The sequence below is a fragment of the Lissotriton vulgaris genome, chromosome 1_1 (genome assembly GCF_964263255.1).
Source record: "Lissotriton vulgaris chromosome 1_1, aLisVul1.2, whole genome shotgun sequence".
Lineage (NCBI taxonomy): Eukaryota > Metazoa > Chordata > Amphibia > Caudata > Salamandridae > Lissotriton > Lissotriton vulgaris.
In genome coordinates this window covers 670633480-670660349 of record NC_141685.1, presented here as the reverse complement: position 1 = coordinate 670660349, position 26870 = coordinate 670633480, and the positions used below count along the sequence as shown (strand labels likewise).

Genomic DNA, 26870 nt, shown 5'->3' with positions numbered 1-26870 from the left:
CCAGATTACAGAGGAGGACCACAGAAAATTGCGTTTTTCCAGGAGTACAGGTAAACCTCTCCCCGTTTTTGGCTGTAAAGAACAATCTGATAAAGCGACTGAGTAGTTATAGTTCGGTCAGAGTTTCTTTTGAAAAGGCATTTTTTCGGTTGTAACTTTGCACTAAAGAAGCTAATTCCTCCTTGGTTTTGATATCACAAGTTTATGTTTTAGTTTTATAAAGCAAGGGAGTGCAATAAGGTGTCCTAGTGCTCAGCTGAGAAACATTGAGGAGTGGAATTGAATTACATGCAGAAGAAGTTTGTTTTAAGGGCCCTGCGGAAGCGAATAGGGTCAGATTTAGTACGGTGGTTGAGTTGCAGACTGCTCCAAATCTGTGCCGTGATAACTGAGAAAGATCAGCCCCAGAACCCTTTCGGTGGAACCTCGGAACATGCACCACCAGCACAGATGAGGAGCAAGGTTGTCTAGCAGGCAGCAATTGAAAAATAGGGCAGACCTAATTTGATCATCTTGCTCTGTGTACCACTTCATGGCCATAACATAGAGAGCCTTTAAGGCTACATTTACTAACCAGAAGCTAGTGCAAATTAACCCTATGTTGAGATATTCTGGCTGATCTGGGGAGTCCTGGTATAAGCTAGGCTGATGTGTTTTGTACTAATGCGGGCACTGTGTAAGATCTACTAGAAGACGCAGACAGCTAGTAATCCGTGCCTGCACCAAGGTTTTTACATAGGCACAAAAAAGGCATGATTTTCCCCGACATTTTGAGCAATCCAAAACGAGTTGTCACTAGATTATAAATATGGGCCTCCAATGGGAACATGGAGTTAAAAGTCACACCCAAGTTGCATTCACTGTCCCTGGGCATTGGACCAGTTCCTAAACAGTGCAGCCACCCAGATGGAGAGGTTCAGAGAGACTATGACTTCATTCATCCAGCAGGCCACCGATGCGAGGGAACATTTTAATTGGTCTTGAATCGATATTTGACAATCCTCTAACCGTAGATTAATGTGGGAATCCATCGGTGTAAGAGTAGAGTGAAGCACATAGGAGACGATGAGGTTAGCCAGAGGTTCCAGGTGAGGCATAGTGAGGAACCATGGGGCACTCTACATTTTCAATTGCTAGACCGCAGAAGAACCAACCGAGACCTCATTTGCAGAAATGATTTCATCCAAATCAGCACCTTTGCATGTAAGCCTGGAATATTAAGCCTGTGTAGGAGAATCGTATGTGAGACCCTGTCAAACACAGATGAGAGATCAAAGAGAAGGAAGGCCATTCCCGCATTATCCAGGATCATCCGGATGTCCTCGCAGGCAAACAGCAACCCGGTCTTAGTACTAAGAGATGGGCAATTATCCGACTGGATTTGGTTGTGTGTACCCCTGTCCTCTATATAGCCTGGTAGACGGTAATTTGCATGGCTTTCCATTATTTTGGCCAACACAGTCAGTATAGGGATTTGACAATAATTGTCCTGTCTTTGTGAGTAAAGGTGAAGCTTCTTTTCTAATACTGCAGCGGTATTACAGAAATCAGGAACCACTGCTTTGGCAAATTGATTGTTACAAAGTGAGGTAAGTACAGAGGCCACAGCCGGTGCCAAAATCCTGACCTATTTCGCCAGACAGAGGTCTGAATGAGAGCCTGACTTTCTAAACTTTAGTTTAGCACCCATAGTCTCCTTTGAGATCGGCCATATCTGAGAACATGTTGTTACAATAGCAGCATGGAGCGAACACCTTGTATTGTTTAAGGTATCGTCGTTAATGGCAGCGGGAAAAAACTTTTGAGTAGCACAAGTAGACAAAGTAACTAGTTCCGGGCTCGTCAAGCTTCATGCATATACATCACAGGGAGGGGTAAAAATAGGGATGTCACAAATATGACTGTTCCCCTTTCAATTCCCAGTGGAGTTCTTGCTCCCTAAAACAGGGAAAAATACCCTATAGCAGAATTACACAAAACTTGGTAAGAAAGTGGTGCTTTACTTAAAAAAACGAGCTTAGCTTGGTTTGGTGGTAATCCATTTGGTAGTTTTGAGAAAGTAGCCTTTAAATTTATTTTTAGGTTGGCTTGAAAGGGTTAAAATGTTGGAGCTGTCCGGACCTTTAGTCTGCATAGGTCTTTGAACCCTTTTCTGAAGGCCAGGCCATGCAACCAACCATCACCTTTGGCCTTTGCTATGCAAGTTACAGGTTGCATGGCTGTTTTGTCAGTTAGAGATTGCAGAACTAGCAATAACTGGTGCATTTTCAGTGGTTTTTCATCTTTAATTCACAAACATAACTGGACTGTAATTATGTTTTTTAAGTGAATTTTTGTTTTATTTTTTTGTACATATTTTTGAGACAGGATATATAACAGGGAACTGTGTAATATAGGCAGTACATCATTCAGGGGTTCTGGAGACTCCTGTTTTTACATGTATGAATATATATCTATCTTATATCTCAGAAAAAATGAAATGCAATTCTCCAAACTACGAAGGGATGTCCATAGAGCCTGGCAGAAATGGTCTTATCAATGGTAAATGCATATCTGTCAACCTTTTCACTGAAAATTACAGGTCATGTGAAATCTTCAAGAGGGTGATCCAGTTAAGGTGAATAGTGTACAAAGTCTTTTTTGGTGTGTGTTCAAGGTTTAAAAGGGGTGACAACATCAAAGTCTATGGAGGCAGTATGTTTGTTAGGCGGGTGAATACAAGTAAAAAAGCAAAGCTCACATCCACCAAATGTGGGTGACTTGACGCATCTTAAATGGGTGACTTGACAGATATGCTGTGTCTCCAGCATGTAGTCAAACGTTATGTCCATTATCACGACTGGTAGTAGAAAATCGGCCGCTGTCCCAATGACTGAATAATGATGTAATTTGCGATGTCAAGAGTCATAGAATATGTGAGGTCATAAGCAGTGCATGGCAGAGGTGCAAGTTAAAGTTGGTTCAGTCAACTACTTTTTAATTTTAGTATTTTTTGTTTTTAAATGTACATTTTTATCTAATTTCAACACCTAACTATACAGTCACTTTAGATATGCGATTTTTTGTGTGTGTGGATTTCAGTTAAAAAGAAATTATATTCAAAGTTGAGGATGCTTCCAGCCCCCCCTGGGAATCTGCGGCCAACGCCCCTGCTGCTCGAGACTTTTGGCCGTAGCCAACAGGGCCTGGGCCACACGTGTATCCAACCCCACCACGGGTGGCAGTGAGTTGGCTAGGGACTGGCTAAACCCAGCACCCAACCCTGCACCCAACTGTTGCTGCTCACAGCCTTTTCCCAGGCCCTGTATCCAACCCTGACCCCTGCTACACATGGCCTAATGCCTCGACAATGACGGCTGCAGGATATGGTCTATGACCTGACCCCATATATTTTTTAGGTCTGGCATTAGCCAAGTCATTTTGATATTACTAAAATAATATACTTACTTAAAACTTTCAGCTACCTATCATCACCCGTTGGTCTACAGCATGAGACAGTGGGTGAGCCTACTTAAGCCTTTGGTTAACTTCATTTTGAGGGACTGCATTTTGCTCTTTCACAAACTGCACATCTCCACTCAAGGAGTTCCATTTAGTCCCAATGCTTCCTAGTGTGGTAGCAGAACACATTTAAAGTGAGCACAGGGCACATTGCAGGTTTATCAGTTCCTGTCTCGTTCCAATGGGGTTGTAAATTCCTTTTGAAGTGTACTGCTGCTATTTCACAGCATACCATATTGTGCTCCTGGACTCTGTTTCACCAGTGGTTCTTTGATAACCTTTGCCCAGTTAAAAAAAACGTTATGTTGTTTAATTTGCAGCACTCCTATAAGAAGTTTTTAAGCATAGGTGTGATGTAATTTAGGTTCTAGATGGCAATATGTTTTATATTCCGAACCCTCTTTCCTTCCTTCTTTCTTCTTTTTTTTGCCTTCTTTTTTGCATTCCCTTCTTTTGTCTTTCCATTATTCTTTCCTTTTTTCTTTTTCTTTTGTTCCTTCTCTCTTCTTCCCTCTTCCTTTCGTTCTTTTTTCATTCATTCTTTCTTGTTCCTTCTGTCTTTCTCTTTTGCCTCCTTTCATTCTTTATTTCTGCAGTCTGGCCCTCCACCCAACCCCTCATAAGCAGCCAACCCCATGCCATGCACAGCCTCCTGGCATGCACCACGTGCGGTTGGTCTTGCAGGTCTTGACTGCCCTCAGGTAGATTTACTGATTTTGCCAAAGAGTTACAACACCAAAATAAAAAGTTACCCTATTGTCATCTTTCGCAAAAAATCACCAATATTTTTAACCTAGTGCATATTTCAGGCATTCACACAATGCAATGTTTAACAATAGTGAATATTATAAAAATGTTTAATTAAGGTTTAATAAAAAAAAATGTCTGAGTCTTTCTTTTAACATAGTTTTTATTATTCTTTAAATAAAACATGTCTGCGTCTTTATCTTAAAATTTTTCAGCCCATAAAATGCAATCATAAAAACAATCACAAAAGGGCCATGCACTCCAGCTGAAGTTCACAGAGGTCCAGTTATGATTGCTTTTTAGGTCTCGGCTAGAGTAAGACTGCGCCCATGCGCAGTTGAGCTGGCGAGATTTAATGAGATTCAGTAAGTTTCACTAGCGAGGTTAAGCCCCGCCCCTCTTTTCCATGGGCTGGCATTACCGTTCATGCTAAACGGTGGCTAGCCATTGGAGAAGAGGTTCTAGTGACGTTCTTCTTTGTCTTTAAGCCCCGTCCTTTTCAGACTGGCTTCCTTGACTTACGTGTGTGGTAAAAGCTTTCTTATCTTTTTTATGGGGCGAAACAGATGGCCCCATAAAGGAGATAAGAAAGCTTTTACCACAGCAGTAAGTCAGACTCAGGCCGTCCGAGCGGGACAGCTCTGAAAGAGAAATTTATTTCTTTTTAGTATGAATGCGGCACCCGCGGTTTACTTTTAAAATTTTACAAGTAAAGCGCGGGTGCCGCGCTTATACCAAAATGAAAGAAATAGAAAAAACATCTATTTCTTTCATTTTGGTGTAATCGCGGCACCTGCGATTTACTTGTAACATTTTAAAAGTAAACCGCGGGTGCCGCAATTATACCAAAATGAAAGAAATAATGTTTTTTCTATTTCTTTCATTTTGGTATAATCGCGGCACCCGCGTATTACTTTTAAAATGTTACAAGTAAAGCGCGGGTGCCGCGATTATACCAAAATGAAAGAAATAGAAAAAACATCTATTTCTTTCATTTTAGTATAATCGCGGAACCAGCGCTTTACTTAATAACACTTTAAAAGTGATGCGCGGGTGCCGCAAATGGATAATGTCCCCGTTTGTTTAATTTTAAATCGTCACACCCCCCTATTAATGGGCCTTTTCCGTGGCTAAGTTTTACATGCATTCAAATATTTTGAAGCAGATACGAGGGAGATAGTAAAAAAACAATCGGGGAATGTATTTACCCCATTGAATAACAGTGACACAAATTTGGGGGAAAGACAGCTAAAATAACACAATTTTTAGGCTTTGAAAATCGGAAGTCTTAAACCTCACTCCGGTCATGTATAAATGTTGGCCTTTGATGAAGTCCCTAACTGCATTTGACCTTTGTGAGGTGCAATGCTTGAGGTCCCTCGATGCTGTGAAAGCAATGAATTGGGACTACAAAACAGAGGCTTGTGGGTAGTCGTGATCGGAATTGTCCTGTCCCAGCAAGGGATGACGGTAATGCGATCAGTATCTGTGTGCATGCGGAGGAACGAGAAATCAAGAGAAAAGCAGCATGACAGACAAAGGTGGCCCGTGGCAGTAACTCCTCCTGGAGAGACCTTGCCTTGGTGAGAGTGAACCTGTGCTCCTTCCCAGTAATACTTATGTGTAGGCCTTCCCTTGTGGGGCGAAAAACGGGGAGGGTGGTTTGGAGAGTGACAGCCCTCTGAGGTGAGTGCTTTGGCTGCCTGAAGAGTAACAACCCGGGAAATAATTTACCCTCGGAGGTGAGAGTGTCAACGACCAAGAGATAGCCCGCCTCCTCATGGATTTAGAGCCTTGTAGTGGGGAGAGGGCTGAGGCCGCCCCTGACGTGAGAACCTTAGAGAGGGACCTGGGGAGTGACATTTCGCCCCCCAGAGACACGTTCCCTTGAGCGGTGAACCAAAGGGGTTCTGCAGAGGGATCCCCACCTCCCCCAACAGCTGTGCCGTGAACGTGTGGCTTGGAGGTCTTGAAACATTTTTTTTCGGGTCCGCACCCCCACCCAACCCGAAATGTTTTAAGTCTATGGCCACCTTCCTACACTTGCGCCAGTACAGCAGTCCTCCTTACCAATTCTCTAGCCCTGCACTAGATGGGCTTTAAATGTACCAGGACACCAGGCCTCTTTCATAACTCTGTACCAGTATTTTGGCCTTCCTTTATATGCCTGACCCCGATTCAGCAATTTATGGCAGCCCTGTACCATTACTTCAAACCCCTTACTATCACTTTACTACTGAACCAGGTCCCCATCCCATCCCATCCCTATACCCCCCAACTAGTACATAATTCGCACTTACTATTCCTGTACCCTCACTTAAGTATTGTCATATCTCCCTTACCTGTAGGCCAAATCTCCTCATGCTATCGCTGTACTACTGGCCCGATCGTCCCACACCTGTACCCGCTAATTAGGACATTCTTCACTAATTACCCTTTCTATTTGCGTACCTGTACATAAGTATTGCCATCTCTCCTACACCTGTACCAGTACACAAAGCACCTCAATCCAAAAATACTGGTAAATCCCTAAAAAAGGCAAAATGGGTTACTAGCCTTCATAACCTTTCTGGAGCTTTTAAAACATGCCCATAAACAATTGAGAAATGTGCCAGGAATATCACACACTGCTCTCTGGAGCTTGTTCTGCAGCCTTCTTTGCAGTATGAGCTTTGTGGTAATGGTTGGTGAAACATTGTTTCAACGAGTTGTTTCCCAAAAGTCCTGAGAAGTTCAAAATAATTCAGATATTGATTTTGGTAACTTTATTATCAATACCAGACCTGCTTTGGCCCAGTATTTTCCAGAGGGTGTGGCTTTGGAGCCAACCCCTCCTTTTTGATATCACTCTAGCACTTGATAGGCCACCCTTTCGATCCTCTACCAGTACATACTCGTTCATCTATTTCTCATCCAGTACCCCACTCATCTTTTCTCTGTTAGTCCCAGGCCAACAAAGATCATTCATGCACCAGCATAGTACAAACTCATGTACCAGTGCATACGTCATCCTTACTATGTCTGCATTAGTGCATCACTGACCTGTTCTAACCCTTCCTCTGTGGATTGGTGTCACTACAACGCATGCTTTTACATCGCATGCCTTTACAACGCGGTTTTTACCACGCAGTCCATTACAACGCATAATGCTTTTAGGCGCTGGATAGTGAATTATTTAATTTACTATTCCAACTCCAGTCCCCGTGGATAGCAGGGAAGGTGTTGGATAGTAAATTAAATATATTCCCTATCCTAGAGCGCCCCCCAGCGCAATGCGTTGTAATGGTATGCGTTGTAATGGTTGCGATGTAATGGTAGTGCGTTGTAAAAAATGCGTTGTAAGTGATGTTCCCCTTCCTCTGTACATCACGCCACCGGTCTATCACTATAACGTCATCTCTCCTCCCTATACCTGCACCAGAGCATCATTCTGCCTCATAAATGTCCGTATATCTATCCTTTCTAACACACAACACAGTACTTATTACCGTAAACCTCTGTAAACATTAGCCCTGCCTATCTTCGTACATTATCCCACTTTGTGTCTGTAAGCCAATTAGTACCTCCGTTGCCTGCTGCAAATCATCCCTTTTCAGCACATACCCTTTGTAAGGAGAGACGTAGGAAGCCTCAGTGTACTACATTGGTTTTTTGATTTTCTGTCATTTTGTTGTGTGAAACTGTTTATCTTTGGCTTTATGCACAACATTTTTTAATATTCTTGTACCCTTTCCCCTTTCTTCTTACCTGTCTCTCCTCCATTCCGCTGCCCCTCTACTGTGTCCCTTCACCACACATTGTGATGTATATATGTGTTTGCCTGCCGAGCTCAGACTCGTCGCCACCTGTAGTTTTTTTAGGTCTCTGGCGGCCTCGTGACGTAGGGTGTTTACCTCAGCACCCAGAGATGGAGCTGCAGGCGTGCGTAAGCAAATGAGCTGTTGGCACCCCACGTTGCCCCGGATGCTTCTTCCCAAGTAATTTTTTAACTACAGTGGCTCTTGGAATTATGCTGTGTGTGTGTGTGTGTGTGGCTCTGTGTGTGTGTCTCTGTGGGTGTGTGTGGCTCTGTGTGTGTGTGTGCGTGGCTTTGTGTGGCCCTGTGTATGTGTGTTTGTGGCTCTGTGTGTGTGTGTGTGTGTGTGTGTGTTTGTGTCTCTGTGTGTGTGTGTGTGTGTGGCTCTGTGTGTGTGGCTCTGTGTGTGTGTGTGTGTGTGTGTGTGTGTGTGTGTGTGTGTGTGTGGCTCTGTGTGTGTGGCTCTGTGTGTGTGGCTCTGTGTGTGTGTGGCTGTGGGTGTGTGTGGCTCGCAGTGTGTGTGGCTGTGTGTGTGTGGCTGTGTGTGTGGCTCTGTGTGTGTGGCTCTGTGTGTGTGGCTCTTTGTGTGTGTGTGGCTGTGTGTGTGTATGTGGGGCTCTGTGTATGTGGGGCTGTGTGTGGGGGGGCTCTGTGTGTGTGTGGGTCTGTGTGTTTGTGTGTGGCATTTGCGAGAGATTAAGCTATTGGCATTGTAAATGACAATGGCATTTATTTATCTATTTTCAAAACCAACACATGTGTATGTGTGTGTGTGTCTCTGTGTGTTTGTGTGGCTCTGTGTGTGTGTGTGGCTCTGTGTGTGTGTATGTGTGGCTCTGTGTGTGTGTGTGTCTGTGTGTAAGTGTGTGTGCCTGCGTATGTGTGGCTCTGTGTGTGTGGGGCTCTGTGTGTGTGTGTGTGGGGCTCTGTGTGTGTGTGTGTGTGTGGGGGGCTCTGTGTGTGGGTCTGTGTGTTTGTGTGTGGCTTTTGCAAGACATTAACCTGTTGGCATTTTAAATGGCATTTATTTATCTGTTTTCAAAACCAACACATAAGTAAGAAATGTGCTTGTTTTATTTGGGTGTCCCTCTGCCCATATGTTTTTTTTTTAGGTTTTGCAGACCTAGCGCATGCGCTCCTTGCTCTGCAAGGGGTAATTGTTATCAATAGCTTTCCTAAGGGGACTTGAAGCCCCGCCCCTTATTCCGCTTGGCTTGCGCCATAGGTTAGGCTAAACTCTGGCTTTCTATTGTGAAGGAGGCTTTTTAGTCCCTCCTTGTTACTGCCCTGTCCACTTTTGGCTCCGCCCACTCGGACTGCATCCTTTCCTTGCGGCATGATACTCTCTCCTTACTTAGTGGGAGAGAACTTTTTTTCTGTCATTCCGGCTGTGAAGGGTGTTGTTCTAAGTTGTATGTGGACATCGTGCTTAGTTTATTTATTTTTTTTTTTACTTTCCTTCGGAGCACGGCGCCCAAATTAGTGGGTAATCACTTTTTTGTGTTATTATTCTCGTAACTCCTCATGGGGTGTGTTTCATTTGCATTTAGTAACCGCGCCACAGTGATTTTGGCCTCAACTTGTCTGTGTTTTTGCCCCGCCATTTCCTCCTCATGCGTTGCCTTTTGCAAACATTAATTTGTACTTTTCAACAGGGCACACACCGCGCTTTCGCGTTTTCGCTTTTGAAAGGTAAGAATTCAAGTTTGCAAGCGTCACGGCAGTGAAAGCGCGGTGTGTGCGCTGTTGAAAAGTAAGAATCAATGTTTGCAAACGTCACAGCAGTGAAAGCGCTGTGTGTGCGCTGTTGAAAAGTAAGAATTAATGTTTGCAAACGTCACGGCAGTGAAACTGCGGTGTGGGCACTGTTAAAAAGTAAGAATTAATGTTTGCACACACCACGCCTCCACTGTTGTGACGTTTGCAAACATTTATTTCGTACTTTCGGACAGCTCACATACCGCTCTTTCACTTTCATAGGAGGGGAGTGGACGCGCTGGGTACTTAAAATGGCGGCTGCGTTTTTGTTTTCTGCACAGCTCACCACAAACTACTTTACTGTACTTTATTTGTTACATTTAAAAGGGCGACCTACAGCTCTTTTACTGTCCCTTGACTCACATTACACCCCCTCTCCCGCCCCACTACTCAGCAGGGAAGGCAGAGCAGCTGTGCCAACCGGTCTCAAACGCCATCCTGCATAAGAGTGGTCGGCTAGGGCAAAAACCGTTTATGGTGCGGGAGTAGGAGGTTCGCAGTAGGAGGTCCGCATGAGGACTGCACGTTTGTAACTCCCGTTGCACAGTGAAAACCAACATAGCTGTTACCACCGACTTTGGGGATGAGTGCACAGCTGTCGGGTTCCTTTTATCCATGGGGAAATGGCGCCTATTGAGACGGCACACCACATGGGGCTCATATATTATGGATTTTGTCCAGTGCTTTTGTCTAGTACGTGAAAGTGAGTTTTATCAAATTTATACTAACATTTTGTCAACCCCGTATTCGAACCAGCGCCCTCCGTTTACTTTTAATAACAAAGCCACTAAAAAATTCTCCCTAACCAGATTACTCTTAAAGCTTTGAAGCTTGTTGAATGGCAGAATCATGATATTGTGTTCAAGAACGTGCCGGGAAAAAGAGTGAGAGGAGGTGAGTGTAGCATGGAAAGAGATAACAAGCATTTACAATGCAACAATCTCGCCTTCGAAAAAGTTAGAGCTATTGGCATTGTAAATTGCAAACTTTTTATTTATGTGTGGGTTTTGAAAACAGATAAATAAATGGCATTGTAATTTACAATCCCAATAGCTGAATCTCTCGTAAATATGAGACCTATTGCATTTGTACCACACCCACACACAGAGAACCACACACACACAGAGCCACACAAACAGAGCCACACTCACACACACACACACACAGAGCCACACACACACACAGAGCCACACACACACACAGAGACACACACTCTCAAAGCCACAGAGACACACACACACACACAAACACACACACACACACACACAGAGCCACACACACACACACACAGAGCCGCATACACAGAGAGCCACACACAGAGCCACACACACACTGAGCCCCACACACACACACACACACACACAAAGGTGCACACACAGGGGCACACACACAGAGGCACACACACACAGAGCCCCACACACACACACAGCCCCCCACACACACACAGCCCCACACCACACACACAGCCCCACACCACACACACAGATCCCCACACACACAGAGCCCCACTCACACACAGAGCCCCACTCACACACAGAGCCCCACTCACACACACGGAGCCCCCACACACACACGGAGCCCCCACACACACACGGAGCCCCACACACACACACGGAGCCCCACACACACACACGGAGCCCCCCCCCCACACACAAGGAGCCCCCCAAACACACACGGAGCCCCACACACACACACGGAGCCCCACACACACACACGGAGCCCCACACACACACACGGAGCCCCACACACACACACGGAGCCCCACATACACACACGGAGCCCCACATACACACACGGAGCCCCACACGCACCCGGAGCCCCACACGCACACGGAGCCCCAATCACACATAGCCCCAATCACACATAGCCACACACACACAGAGCCACACACACACACAGAGCCACGCGCACACAGAGCCACACACACAGCCACACACACACACAGCCCCACACACACACACAGCCACACACACACAACCACACATACACACACAGCCACACACACACCCAGCCACACACACACACACACACAGCCACACACACACACACAGAGCCCGACACACACACACAGAGCCCGACACACACACACAGAGCCCAACACACACAGAAACACACACACACAGAGCGAGCCACACACAGAGCCAGAAACACACACACACAGAGCCAGATTGTGATAGAGATAGACCCCTAGGTGACAGGTCACCTGAGTATGCTAACTGGGGAGGGTGTCGCCAAGATGTTTGCTGTTGATTGGGGCTTAGTGTCTCAGAGTGGTGTAAGGTTGGCCGCTATGTCTAGTACGTATAGGAGCAGGTCTAGCATGTCTAGGAGCAGGTCATCTGCATATAAAGATACCGCTTGCGTCCTGCCCATGAGCGGGATGTCCTACTCCAGACTCTCCCCTCGCAGCTGCATGGTGAGGGGCTCCACTGCGAGCACAAATAGTAAGGGAGAAAGTGGGCGGATCTGGGAGGTCGACTTGGAGTACAGTAGTCTGGTGTAGGCTAAAACTCTTGGCCTGATCCCGATACGGATGAGTACTGTGAATAGGATGTGCCACGTTAGGCCTTTGAATGCCTTCTTTGGGTTGAGAATGAGAGAGGCTGCCTGCAAGAACTGTCCCCTCACTTGGACCTGCACATAGAAGAGATGATTAATATTCTGGGAGTTGCTATGACCATGGACAAACCCGTTTTGGTCTGAGTGTACTAGTTGCGGGAGGATCTGGGCGTACCTGTCAGCTAGGATTTTGCCCAAGATTTTATAATTGCCCTGAGAATGGCTATGGGCTTTTAAGATGTCAGTTGTATGGGGTCTCTGTTAGGAGGGAGACCAAGAGGGAGTCTCAGTGAGAGTCCAAGAGTGCCAGTGTCTGATGCCGTTCCGTCCATAACTGCAAGGCGTGGTGCCAAGAATAATGAGACGGTGCTGTTGTATTCCAGAGGCAGACTGTCTAATCCCAGTGTTTTGTTCCAGGCGAGATCCTGGATCGCCTTTGCCATATCCGTTGAAGTGATCGCCGTGTTCAGGGGTAGTCTAGTGGAGGCCGTGATTCAAAGGAGGGTAATGCCTGTCAGGAACACATTGAAATAATTTGCCGCAGCGTCGGGTAGTGCCCTGTAGATGGATGAGTAGTAGTCTTAGAAGGCCTGCAGTATTTCAGCTTGTGTGTGGGCAGTGTTGCCACAAGGTCGACCACTTCGGTAATGGTGCGAGCTAGCCAGATTTGCCAAGGCAAGAGTCTGCCAGATTTGTCACCTTCTCTGTGGACTTTAGCTGCATGGGCTGTGAAATTGTAGCGCTGTATATTTTCTGGGAGGGCGACTTAAAAGGTTTTTTCCTCCATGAGTTGCTGAGAGAGTGTGGGGTTAGTATCAGCTGCTTTGCTCAGGTCAGCTAGGTTCTGTTCAGCTGTCCTTATGTCCTTATGTCCTTATCCAGGGTCCTGCAGACTCCTGCTATCTGTTGGATACAACATTACCACATTAAATGCATCCCACGGCAGCGTCCTGGAGGAGGCTGTGTTGAGTTTTGTGGTCAAATAAAGTCGGATGTGGTCTCCCTGCGCTTCCTCGAACACCAGGTCTTTTAAGCAATTTCATGGGAACTTTCACATAGGGTTCGGGGACGGGAAATACCCATTTGCGGTCCATGCTGTGTGCGTCGTAAACGGAGACAGTGCACCCTAGTTTATCTGTGTGTTGAACCAGGGGTACCAGTGGGGCAGAGAAAAGGAAGTTGTTGAGCTGTCCATGCAAATTGAGAAGTATTAAGTGGAAAGAGTAGAGGAGGGATCCAGGGTGTCGGGATCGCCACGCATCCGTAAGTGACTAGTGATGTGCCCAGTTCCGAAAGCTGCCTGCCTGCGCGTGGGGGTGGGAGTGAGGCTTGATGGGATGGGACCTATCCAGCGCTAGGTCGAGCATGCAATGGTAGTCTCCACCCAACACTCATGCCAACGTGGTCTTATGGGCGAGTGTCGTGGAGAGGGCATGCCAGAAGGCCCCCTGCCCGTTGTTGGGTGCATAGATGCTCACTAGGAGTAGTGGCCGGCCTTCTAGCCAGTCTTCAAGGAGTGTATAGCGGCCTTCCCTGTGGATGATCATGCTTGTTTCCTGGAAGAGGACACCAGGGCATACCCATACCAAGGTGCTTTGTGCATACGCTGAGTAGGTGGTGGAACAAATGAGGCCTCTCCAATGCACGCACAAGTGCTCTAGTTCACCCACAGTGACATGAGTCTCCTGCAAAAAGACGATTTGTGCTTGATGCCTGAATCTGAAAGAAACATGTTTGTGTTAGATTCCTTACCTTAGAATATCCCCAGGCATCAGACTGGATCTGGAAAGTTTTTGTCAGCAGTACCCCTGTGCATCAGTAGGCGCCGTCCCGTCGCCGGAATGACGTCACTGGAGTACTTAGACGCCGCCTTCGTGCGCTGACGTCAGTTCTTTTTTTTTCCGCGCCAGCAAGCGCAGATCCGGGAAGACCGTACCCTTAGTCATTTTTGACTAACTTTTTGGAAATTTTTGTTTATCTTTTTCGAGTCGACTCGACTCCTGATGCCGGTAGGGATGCCCGGTTTCAAGCCATGTGATGCCTGTCACCGACTGATCTGGGTAACCAACCCCCACTGCCGTTGTTTCTACTGTTTGGGGGCCGACCACGATGATAAGTCATGCCCTGACTGCCGGGCCTTGACATCGAAGGCTAGGCAGGAGTGTTCCCGTTAGCTCCTCGAGATCTGGCAGTCGGCTCCGTGCCGCAGGTCCTGGTCGAGGAGGAAGTTGAGGGACTGGTCGCGGAGCCGCAGTCATCATCGATCGTCTGGATCCAAGTCCTCGCACTCCGGTAAGTCGAGGCATGGCAAAAAGAAGTCGAATAAATATAATCGTTCTTCGACCTTCCCTCGCCGGTCGTGCGACTCGGCCGAGGGTTCAGGTGGCGCTGCACACAAGGCTCCGACGGGGCCCACACAGTCTCATCCAGCCCCACACCCTCCGGTCCCTGGGCTAAATGCGACTCCGGAGCCGACTGGAGAGCTTTTAACCTATGCCCTGGCTCCGTCATTTTTGCCTGTTTATCAGGACACTGATGAAGGGGAGAACTGGGAGGGGTGTGAGGACCATCTGGCACAGCAGTGCCAGTTAAGTCAGGACTGGGCAGATGAGCTAGGGGAGACCAGTGGTCTAGACACTTCACTTGACACTGGTTTTCTCACTCCTCCTTCCATGACTACGGAGAAGGGAGCAACTTATGCTGTGGTGCTGCGCAAGGCGGACAAGGACATGCCTTTTGATGGCCGTCGCCTCTTTGACGACAAGGCAGATATCGCGCTGGAGCGCTTTAAGGACTCCAGGCCTACGGCTAAGTCCTTGGACCTGTCGGCCCAGCGCCAGCAAACGCCTGCTTTTCGCTCCTTTCGTGGCCACAGAAGGGGCACCCCCGCGCGTTCGTCCAGCCACAGGCCGCAGAACCAACCTCAACGCGGTCGCGATGTGCATTCTGCCGTGGCGGAGCAGGGGGCCAGAGAGCCGGTCAGTCCACACCCACTACCGCAGCATCTGCCTCAAAGCCTTCCTAGTCCGAGCTTTCAGGCCCATTGCACACCAGTGGGAGGCAGAGTTCACCATCACCTGCTCCACTGGCGTAGCATCACTTTGGACAGGTGGGTGCTGCAAATCGCCCGAAGGGGCTACTCCCTACCCTTCGAGACGACCCCTCCAGCCATGCCACCTCAGTACCACCTCATGTCGTGGGATCACTTGCAACTTCTGCAGGAGGAAGTTACGGCCCTCTTGGCCAAGGGGGCCATCGAGCGCGTTCCTGGCCCAGAAGTAGGACGGGTTGTTACTCCCACTACTTTCTGGTTCCCAAGAAGAGCAAAGGTGGCCTGCGCCCTATCTTGGACCTCAGGAGCGTCAACATCTTCCTCCGGAAGAAGAAGTTCAAGATGCTGATGTTAGCTCAGGTTCTGGCTGCCCTAAACCCTGGAGACTGGATGGTACCGTTGGACTAGCAGGACGCTTATTTCCATATTCCAGTCCTGCCGGCCCATCGGCGTTACCTACGGTTCACGGTGGGCCACGAACACTTTCAGTTTACCCTGCTCCCCTTCGGCCTCACCAGTGCCCCTCAGGTGTTCACAAAAGTGATGGCGGTGGTCGCAGCTCATCTGCGCAGATCAGGGGTTCCAGCCTTCCCCTATCTCGATGACTAGTTGTTGAAGGCGGGCTCGCCCCAAACGGTCGTCTTCCACCTCCAGTCTATGGCCGATCTCCTGCATTCGCATGGGTTCTCCGTCAACGTGCTGAAGTCTCAACTGAGTCCCTTCCAGAAGCTCCTCTTCATCGGAGCGGTTCTGGACTCGGCGCAGTTTCGGGTTTATCCTCCCGAGCAACGGGTTCAGGATATTCAGGCTCTGATTCCGATCTTTCAGCCCTTATTCCGAGTTTCGGTCAGGTTGACCCTACGGCTTCTGGAACTGATGGCCTCCTGCATCCTGCTGGTACATCACACCAGGTGGCGGAAGCGGGCTCTGCAGTGGGACCTGAAGTTCCAGTGGGCACAACATCAGGGCAACCTGTCCGACCACGTCCTGATCTCGGAGGGCACTGTGAGACAGTTGCTGTGGTGGCTCACGGACCGCAATTGGGTCAGTGGCAGATCCCGCTCCTTTCCCCAACCGGAGCACACAGTGGTGACGGATGCGTTTTTCCAGGGTTGGGAGGGCCACATGGGAGAGGCGGAGATCAGAGGCCTCTGGTCTCCGGCAGAGTCCCGGCTCCATATCAACCTTCTGGAGCTGCGGGCAATCCGGCTTGCACTGAAGGCATTCCTCCCCTCTGTTTGGGGAAGTGTAGTGCAGTTGTTCACGGACAACACCACCGCCATGTGGTATTGCAACAAACAGGGCGGGCTGGGGTCGTGGACCCTATGTCAGGAGGCTCTGCCCCTCTGGACATGACTGGAACATCAGGGCATCAACCCGGTGGCTCAACACCTTGCAGGTTCCCTGAACTCCAGGGAGGACAAACTCAGCCCTCGGTGCATGATGGATCACGAGAGGTGTCTGAACTCGGACATGGCGCAAGGTCTCTTTCAGCAGTGGGGAGAGCCTTGGTTTTTTTGTGTTTTATTTTTTTTTATTGTAAAAGATATTACCAGGTTACACAGCTGTATGCCAACAATCCTAGGGCCGGCAGCATGTCAGTTTAAGGCATTCAACACAGCATCTTAGCCCACATCTACGAGGCAGGGCAGCGTCACGATTAAGGATTGTAGTTCTCATCAATGTGCCAAAAGCGTACACTGCGCACCCAAAAAAGTTCGAAATATTACACAAATTTGATAACAAAGAGATGTCAACTCCGCCTTCCGCTATCAGGACCTATGTTGCTAGCCACAACTAATGGCCAGGGGAGAGCCTTGGTTAGATCTATTCGCCACCGAAGAGAACGCGCAATGCCATCAGTTCTGCTCTTTGGAATTTCCAAAACGGGACTCGCTCGGAGACGCTTTTCGTCGCGAGTCGCGTTGCGGTCTGTTGTATGCCTTTCCGCCTATACCTCTTCTGCCCAGAGTGCTAAAGAAGATCAGGCGCGACCGGGCCAAAGTCATCCTTGTGGCTCCGGATTGGGCACGAAGATACTGGTATCCCGAGCTACTCAGTTTGTCAATCGATCCCCCGATTTGACTGCCTCTTCAGGAGGACCTACTGTCGCAGCAACAGGGGACGGTCCTCCACCCGAACCTGTCCAGCCTTCACCTACATGCGTGGAGATTGAGCGGGCACAGTTGATGCCATTTGACTTGTCTCCTGAAGTCTGTGATGTCATTCTGGCAGCCAGGCGTCCCTCCGCAAAAACTGTATATGCCTGCAGATGGAACACATTTGTGGCATGGTGCACAGCAAAGGCTGTGGATACCCCTCTCTGCTCCTCTTTCAGAGGGTCTCCTCTTTCTTTCCCTGGCCCAGCAGGGCTCTGCTCTGGGCACTGGCAGGGGGATATCTTTTGGCTGTTTCGGCCTTCATCAGCCTTCTCTTTTCAAGTCCCATGTTGTGAATAGATTCTTGAAAGGCATTACTCACATGTTTCCTCCTGTTCCCTTTGTAATGCTTCAGTGGGACTTGAATCTGGTGTTAACCTATCTAATGTGTGCTCCCTTTGAGCCACTCCATAACTGTTCTTTACGTCTTCTGACTCTAAATACGGCTTTCCTAGTTGCCATCACCTCTGCTAGAACAGTGAGTGAGCTCTATGCTCTTTCTGCTAAGCCTCCTTTCCTCTTTGTCCATCCGGACAAAGTTGTTCTGAGGACTCGTCCTTCTTTTCTACCCAAGGTGGTTACTAGCTTTCACATCGCCAGACCGTTACCTTGCCCACCTTTTTTCCGCCTCCGCATCCCTCGAAAGAGGAAGAGAGGCTCCACCGTCTGGACCCAAAACGTGTGCTCTCTTTTTACCTGAACCGCACACAACAGTTCCGGGTGGACGACCAACTCTTTCTTGGCTACGTGGGCGCTAAGAAGGGATGGGCAGTGCACAAGTAGACCATCTCTCGTGGGTTGTTTTGTGCATCAAGATCTGTTATTTCTTAGCTAAAAGGGAACCTCCTATGGGGCTGCGCGACCATTCCACTCGGGCCACGGCGGCTACTACTGTCTTGGGACAGGCAGTCCCTTAGCAAGACATTTTCCAGGCAGCTACGTGGGCCTCGCTGCACAAGTTTGCCAAGTATTACTGCCTGGACAGCCAAGTCCGGAGAGACGACTTCTTTGACCGTTCTGTTCTCCAGGACTTTCTGGTGTGATTTGGTTCGCAGACCCACCACCGGGGTTGGTATTGCTGGGGTAAGGTAAGGAATCTAACACTAACGTGTTTCTTTCAGATGCACAAGTTACTTACCTTCGGTAACGATATATCTGTAAGAAACATTAGTTAGAGTTAATTCCTTACCACTCCACCTATCCTCCCCGTTCCGCGAACCGATATCTAGGGTCAGGGCCCTAGTTTCATGGCACCAGTGTCGGTTTCTTGCATGGCTCTGCCTTTCTGGCACGGAAAGCTATGTACAGAACTGACGTCAGCGAGCGAGAGCGGCGTCTAAATACTCCAGCGATGTCATTCCGGCGACCACGATGCTGAAGACAGACACGGAGCCACGGGACTACTCCCACCGACGCGCAAGGGTACTGCTGACGAAAACTTTCCCGATCCAGTTGGACGCCTGGGGATATTCCAAGGTAAGGAATCTAACACTAACTAATGTTTCTTACAGATATATCGTTACCGAAGGTAAGTAACTTGTGCTATAGGAATAAACTGTGTAGCGCTGTCTGGCGGTGTGCATGTTTAGGATGTTCAAAGTGACACGAATTTCAGCTGAGAGGGCTATGACGATGTGTGGGTGGAAGGAGTGGCATGTGAGGGGAGGCTACCATGGGGCAGTGTTGCCTCGCTGTACTGCGCTGCCCATGCCCAAGGAACCACAGGGGGTCCTCCCACCATGGTGGAGCAAGAGTAAGTGGGTTCAGTGATTGGGTTAACTGTGCCAACTTGGGGATTACATGTATGATATGCCCTAGTGTTTCATGGGAGTAAGGCTAGTTGTTGGTATATAACTGTGTTGCCAAGTTACCCTTAGGGAGTCAAGGGGTGAAGCATGCTGATGTTGGTGATGGGTCGCTGCCTGTCCTTGGGCCCAACGCCAGGGTCTTGCACAGGGTGAGCGCCGGGAGACGGAAAATGTGTAGAGTGGGGAGCTCAAGTTAGGTGGACAGGCAAGGGGGGCTCTTCATCAGTGGTGGCACGCACAATGCTGGACTGTACATCATGAAATGTTCCTTCTATGAGATGCTAGTCTGATTTTGCTAGAGATAACATTATGTCTCATATCAAATTCTAACAGTACTCAATAATAGGCTTATAATTTCTAGACTTGCTCATTTACTTTCAGATAAGAGATCATGTTCTCATTTTTATTTTTACAATTACAGGTGTCTTTCTGCATATTGTTGCCGATACCCTTGGCAGCATAGGAGTTATTGTGTCTGCAATTCTGATGCAGAACTATGGGTGGATGATAGCAGACCCAATCTGTTCGATGCTGATATCAATACTTATTGGAGTTAGGTAAGTGGGGATACTATTCTTTACATAAAGCAAAAAGAAATCTTGATCAAAAATGGGTTTAATATTGAAGACTGAAGATATTTGTAGCTTTTGATCCTTGCTTGTTTTTCTTTCAGTAATGCCTCTGCTAATGCCTTTTGTTGCTCCTGTTTGCCTTGGTGTGTGACAAATGTTATTTAGAATTTCAAATGATAAGCGCTGCTCTGAGATCCGCACTTACCTTATCTTGGTGGTGCCTTTAAAGATTATAAGGACGACCCAACCCCCCGTTCTCCACCTTGCCTAATCTTAGTATAGAGAACAGGCTAGGTGATGATAAAGGCTGATGTCAACTGCTGACCAGACAAAATACGACACAAGGACAAGAGCAAAGGAAGCTGACACCTAGAAGAGTGGAGATACTCCAGCATTTCGAGGGATAAAGCCTAATAAGGCAAAAAAAACTCAAACAATCAGTTCATATATAAATCACAAGAAACATAAGCCCTAGCCAAAATATATGTCAAGAAATGCCCGCCACATGGAAAGGGCTCAACCCTGACTGAGCCACCGGGAACAAGCAAGTCTTCACTGAATTCACCCCCAGCCCTGATAACCCGCCAAAAGCATGCAGCAACTGCCTCGCACCCTCCAAAGCTATATCCATATTTGCCGGCATATAAGGAGATAAACTGAGTGTCCGCATGGAGGTCTAACCAAGGGTAGTGCCTTCCCAGTCTGGCATGGGCAGCCAAAGGCTCAATGGCTAAGGCAAACAGCAGCGCAGATAGCGGTCATCCCTGACGCCTTCCTTGTCCTATCAGATAAGATGGGGAAATTGTCACTCCTGTCCGTAGGCAAGCCGTCGTCGATCGATAAAGGATCTCTGTCCACCCCACAAAGGATTCCCCGAGACCGAGCTCGCGAAGGCCCCGGAACAAATATTGCCACTCAAGGCTGTCAAATGCCTTTTCAATGTCTACAGATAGAACAGCTGCAGTGGGGGTCTCACTGTGATCTTCCCCCAGAATACGGAGAAGGCGTCTCACATTAGTCACCATAGTGCGTTTAGGGATTAAGCCTGCCTGGTCGCTATGGACCAACTGCTCCATTTAGGGTAGGAGCCGACTCGCAAGAATCCTACTTAATATTTTATAGTCTGTTGTTAGCATTGTTAACGGGCGGTAGGCCGACCCAGCCAGGGGGTCTTTTCCCGGTTTCAACAGCGGGATAATGATATCCTCCCGAGTGGAGGCAGGCAGCCTCTCCAAGTCCCGGGCTTCCTGATATACTGCCAGCAGTCTGGGGCCAAGATATCAGCGAACGTCGAGTAAAATTCTATCAGTAGCCTGTCAGTACCTGGGGTTTTCTTGTGCGCCATATGTTTTATCGAACTACGTATTTCCCCTACTGTGAGCTCCCGTCCTAATATATCCGCCTGGTCCTCCTCAAGGTGCAGCAGCTGTACCTCGGCTTTAAAGACCTCCAGCCCATCTCCCATGTCTTGTAGCTTACTCTAAATAGGTCTGCGTAGTATATCAAGAATAACCCATTAATCCCCTGCTGGGTATACTCCGGTGCTCCCGTGGATGAGGCCAAGGCCAAGATAGGCGTCCACATCTGGGCCGGGTTGGCCAACCGTGCCAGTAGTGTGCCCGCCTTATCCCTCTCCTCAGGCGCCCTCGTCAAGTACGCCTTATAGTCAAAGCAGCGCAACCTCTCCACTTGCGTCGCTACCCTCTCTCTCGCAGGCTAGACCTCGGCCTGCTCCCCCGCATTCTCTGGGCGGGCTTTCTCTGCCTGACGCAGCCGCAGTTCCTCCTTTTCTATATCCTGCAACAGCGTTCTCCGCACACCCACCATTTTGGTGATACATAAGCCCCGCACCACCACCACCTTAAAAGCATCCCACTCGAGCGCTAAAGTCGGAGCTGTACCCTCCTGCACCTCCGCACGGAATACTGGATTCTCCAAGGCCTCCTGGCGTAATCGTCAGGTAGGAATTGCAGGCCTCCGCCGAGTCCAGTGTAATGCCTGCAACAATGGATTATGATCCGAAATGTTCCTCGCTAGGTATTCGCTGCTTCTTACCATCGCATGAATGTCCGGGGTGCACAATATGGCGTCCAACCGTACATGCAAGTCATGCAGAGCATAGAAGTAAGAATAATCTCGCTCCCTTAAATGTTGCGCACGCCATGTGTCTATCAACCCCCACTCATCTTGCCAATACAGTCGGAGTTTCTAGAGCCTGTGTATAGGCGCCTCAGGTAGTGGTGGGTGAGACCTATCCATCTCAGTATCTGTCACAGAGTTGAAATCACTCCCCAATATCACTCAACCGGTCAAGTAGGGCGCCAATTTCCCTGATAGTCTAGCAAAATAGGTCGCCTGTTCCACATTAGGGGCATACACACTGCATAACGTGACATCTTTCCCAGCAAACCTCCCCTCTGGATCCACTAGCCACTGTATTGGCTGGAAGGGAACCCCCGCCCTAACCCATATTAGCGCGCCCCTAGCAAAAGCAGAGCATGTTGTATAAAAGAGCTGCCCTCTCCACCTGCGCTGCAACGCCTGGCCTTCAGCTCGGTCAACATGGGTTTCTTGGAGGAGAGCAATGTGCACTCCCCAACGCACCAAATAAGCATGAACCCTGTGTCGTCTCAACATCGTATGCATCCCCGCACATTCCATTGAATGCATTTTAAGTCAGGTGATGTCCCCATTGTGTTGAATATTCCTCATCCGCAATTGCACTCCCTTTTGTGGCACACATGGTAGTTCTAACAATTCCAAAAACAACCCTCAAACTCTCTCAACAACCCCTCCCCAGAACAGGCCCTAAACAGCTAGTACCCATCCAAACTATCCACTAACATTCCCTCTGGTATCTACCAGGGATTCACTCAAAGAGCGAAACTAAGGGGGAGCCCTAGCACCGGAGGATCCGATCCACAACCCCATTGTGTCCTAACGCCATACCCCACTATGAAAGAGTCTTCAATTCCTCAAAAGGGCCCCAGGCAGAGGCATCTGCACATTACCACCCCCCCTGCCTCAGCTATCCTACTTGGGTTAACCCCTGATTACCCTCCCAGGAGAAAAAGGCCAGAGCCATCAAACCTCTCTTACTGGTCTCAGGAATTCCTGCATAAGTTCAGCCATCAACCAGCCTGTCTGCTGTCCCCGGTGTGACAGGAGGCAGAGGGACATTTCCCGTGTCTGTCCCGTCAGTATCAGTTCCGGTCGACCCTTTTTCTAAGTCCGTCGCTCCCATCGACGCCGCTCCGTTCGCTGGGGATATCTCCGTCACAGCCTGTAGTGCTTCTGATCTCTCCTTCTCCGTCTGAGACGTAGTGAGTTTCTGCGCTCCATGGCGACGGCGTCTGGTGTGCCTTGAGCGGCGAGGTTGCGGTGCCTCCATCCGCTGTCCCCGGCCGCCTCCTGCTTTGCCCAACCCTGCGCGGTAGGATTCCAGCCAACTCCATGCCTCCTCAGGCTCATTATGAAAAAACGTTTTGTCATCCAGTGTCACTCTCAGGTGTGCCGGGAACATCAGTGAGTACTGATTGCCTTCCTTTCGGAGAGCCTTCTTAACCGCCAGAAACGAGGCTCGGTGACGCAGTGTAAAACCAGTAATGACAATTTTATGGGCAACTTATAAAAAAATATTGTGGGCCCCATTCTTAAAGAAAGTCCCAAAAGTGCATGTGAGTTTGTAAGTGTGCACAAACTCTGAGGGCATTCCAGGCCGGGAACTACCCTTTCCAACTCATTCCATCACCTGTGAGTTGATTTGCACATGTGAGAATCTTCATGTGTATAAACCCTTTTAACATTGCAGAACTAACCTTTGCACCACAACTAACCCAAGCTTACGTGTGTAAATAAGTTTCAGCTCCAGGCCCATAAAAGTTTGCCTCTAACCTTGAGAGTTCATTAGGCTTGAAATTGAAAAGCGTGTGTGATCTAGCTCCTGGTCCACGCTCACAGCTATGGCAAACAAGGCACCTGAGTCACAGTGAGATGGAGTGATTTGCCAAAGAATTACACAATGTGCCCAAATGCAGAAGAGCAGAGAGGAAACGGTTTCGTTGAACCCCGCTTGCACCCTAGGTAGTGGACAGCAAATATGATCTTGGGTTATTTATAGTTGAATGTTGTGAAATAGGGTGCCATCATCTGTTATCTCACTGCTTGGCAGCAAATGGGGCAAGAAGATGTTTACACGGGGAAGTATATTTCTGAAGCATTCTGTCCATTGGACAAGTAAATCTTGTATAACATTTCCTGCGGCTCTGACTCTCACAAAACAATGTTCCTGCCTATGGGATAAAGAAGTTCAGAGGCTCATGCTTGTCAAATGCCATATGAAAGCCTGGAAAGTTCTGGCTAGAAATAGTCACGCACCTTTTTGTCTTTAACGACAGCCCTCTGGAGGACATCTGGATGTGCCTTCAGAAATTAAACCCTTTAGTGACCTGCATGTTTGAAGAGTCAAAACTGAAATCTGGATAGTTCTTTGTAACAAAAAAATCTCCCAATGTGTATGTTTAGTCCATACATACCCCAAGCTCTCTCAGTGGATTACTCGTTTAACCTGCAAATAGCTAGCTTTCTGAAACAAATGTTCTTTTACTGGCCATTGTCTACTGCTGCTTTATATCTACCACTCCTGTCCTTGCTATCTAAAAGCATTACCTGTTCCCAGGTCATACTGTTCGCCTTTCCTTGTCACAGTCCATTCCTATTCTTTGATATCCCCCTTCCTGGAAATATTTTCTGTGCATCTCTTTTCACTCCCAGTTCTTACCGGGAGATATTGGTCTGAAAATAATATGAAGACTTCCTTTTCTGACTTTTCTGAACTTCTTACATGTCGCATTTAATCCGTTCTCAGAAAATCGAACCGCCATGTGTCAATTTGCAAGACGTTGAATGCTGTCTCCACCCTGACACCAGCCTCCGCATGCATAAGATACATTCCCACCTCTCCAGGCACAAAGCTGGTTATACTTTATGACTTTTCTCCTCACCTTTGTTGGGCTTAATCCGAATTCACATTATATATTGTATAAGATATCCCTGAAGTGCAGTTGTTTGTTTATGCTACCATTTTACAGACAAGACACAATAGTGCTTCAGGCACTGGGAACAAGCATTGGCAGATTCAAAACGATTAACACTTGCACTAGAGTATTGACTAAATTAGTAAAAAGTGCCTGCTGCAGTGTAAAAAATAAAAAATGTTTTTTTTTGTGTATGCAATGCATGGATGAGATAAAGAATTGAATATTATGAGACTCTACTTTTTGGATGTAAAATAGCCTTTCATGCTTTCCAGAGGAGGTGGAAGGATTCACTCAAACACCCAGTAAAAAGTGGGTAAGACTAAAGTACCCCTGGAAGGTGATCCAAGATCTAATTGACCTTGTCCTAGCAAATTACTAAATGGTCCTGAGCCAAACAAGCCAATGGCCTAAGGAGGCTGAGACAACACTCCTTCAATTAGGTATTGAAAACATTAGCTTTGAATGGCACAAGTACCTTTATACTTCAAACCTTGCACAAAAAAGCCAGTAAAAGAATGAAATGTGAGCCTTTCAGTGATCTTCCGTGTGAGCCCATCAGTTAGACATTCTCACCCAGTGCCTGATACTGAGTCTTAAGCGTCTTTTTAGAATCTTGGATAATAGACTGCTGGAGCCGTATTGCTCCAATGCCCCGAAGGCGCAACAGGCCTTTGCACCCCCTTTGCGCACCCCAGGGACACTTTGGTATTACAGAAGGGGGCGCAGATGCTTGTGCAACCCCTTCTGTAATACTGAAAGCGCTAGCGCACATACAGCACCAGCGTTTCCTCAAGAGGGTGTTCTCTCATTTGCATGGGGTGGCCCCATGCAAACGAGGAACTCCATTTGCCTCTGTGCCCTTGTCGTATTAAAAACATCGGCGCTGAGGCAAAGGAGTTCTTAGGAGGGACACTGACAGTGCACCCGCTGTTTGCAGCCCTCTGGCAGTCCCATTGACCCCCCAGACATCCCTTTAAAAGTGCATGTGAGTTCCACCTGCACTGTGAAAACACAGAGCGGCTTTAAAGCAGCCTCTGGGGGCAGCGCGAGTTCGTAGCTGCCCTGGGGGCAGCGCATTCTATGTAATAGGGTACACTTTCCCTGTTTGTGCCTGGCGCACCTGTTTTAAGGTGCGCCGGGATTAAACAGTTAAAGGGCGCCCTTTACATATTAGTGCCCCTGGAAGCTCTGACAGTGGAGGAGGTCCTAAGCTATCTTTAGTAGTACTGGCTATGGTGCTCACATGCATATCAACCTAAGAAGTGTGACTCGGAACCTACTTTTATGAATCTATTATTGACACAATTTTACAGGATTTTCTGATCCGAGGAGGTGATATTTGTGGCAGTGGCTTGTTGCTTAATCAAGAACATTCGATTGATGATTTATAATGCACTCTTACAAAATTATTTCACTTCAGAGTGAGGAGGAAAAAAAGAGGAAGGAAGCGGGAGAGCAGTTAGGGGTGAAAAAGGAGGGTATAGGTATGGACAATGCTGCATGTAATGCTTAAAATCTGAAGGTGTGGCAGGAGTTCAGAATTCAAAACTGACAAGATGGTGTTTTAGGTTTTGGTGGAAGCATCTTCTTCCGCCTTCAGAATTAAGCTGAGTGGGAAAGAAGTGAATTGTAGTCATAGGGTATTTGTTTTCGGCTGCGGGTGAATAGAAATGAGTAGGGCATCTAACAATGTCAAGGTGCTTTGATAAGAAAGGTAGAATGCATCCATAGCATGAAGGTATTGTAAGCCAGAGTCATTGCTTTGAACTTGAAGTGCAAAATAATTAATAGCCAATTTGGCAGGCTTAAGAACTGTGAATTTATGATTGTGATGCCTTAATTTGGGAATGAGCAGTTCTGCCTTATTTTGGATATATTC

The 26870-nt window shown here is 47.9% G+C and overlaps 1 protein-coding gene across 2 annotated transcripts in view; it reads left to right on the top strand.

The window, feature by feature from the left end:
- The window catches only part of SLC30A7 (solute carrier family 30 member 7), a 285774-nt gene that overhangs the window by 191317 nt on the left and 67587 nt on the right, over window positions 1-26870 (top strand). For both annotated transcript variants that reach the window (XR_015308328.1, XM_086954376.1), the window contains exon 8: window positions 19802-19937. Coding sequence is in view for 1 of the 2 variants with exons in the window: in XM_086954376.1 (XP_086810502.1) it covers window positions 19802-19937 (136 nt within the window). In the remaining variant the exon portion in view is untranslated. The remainder of the gene's footprint in view (window positions 1-19801; window positions 19938-26870) is intronic.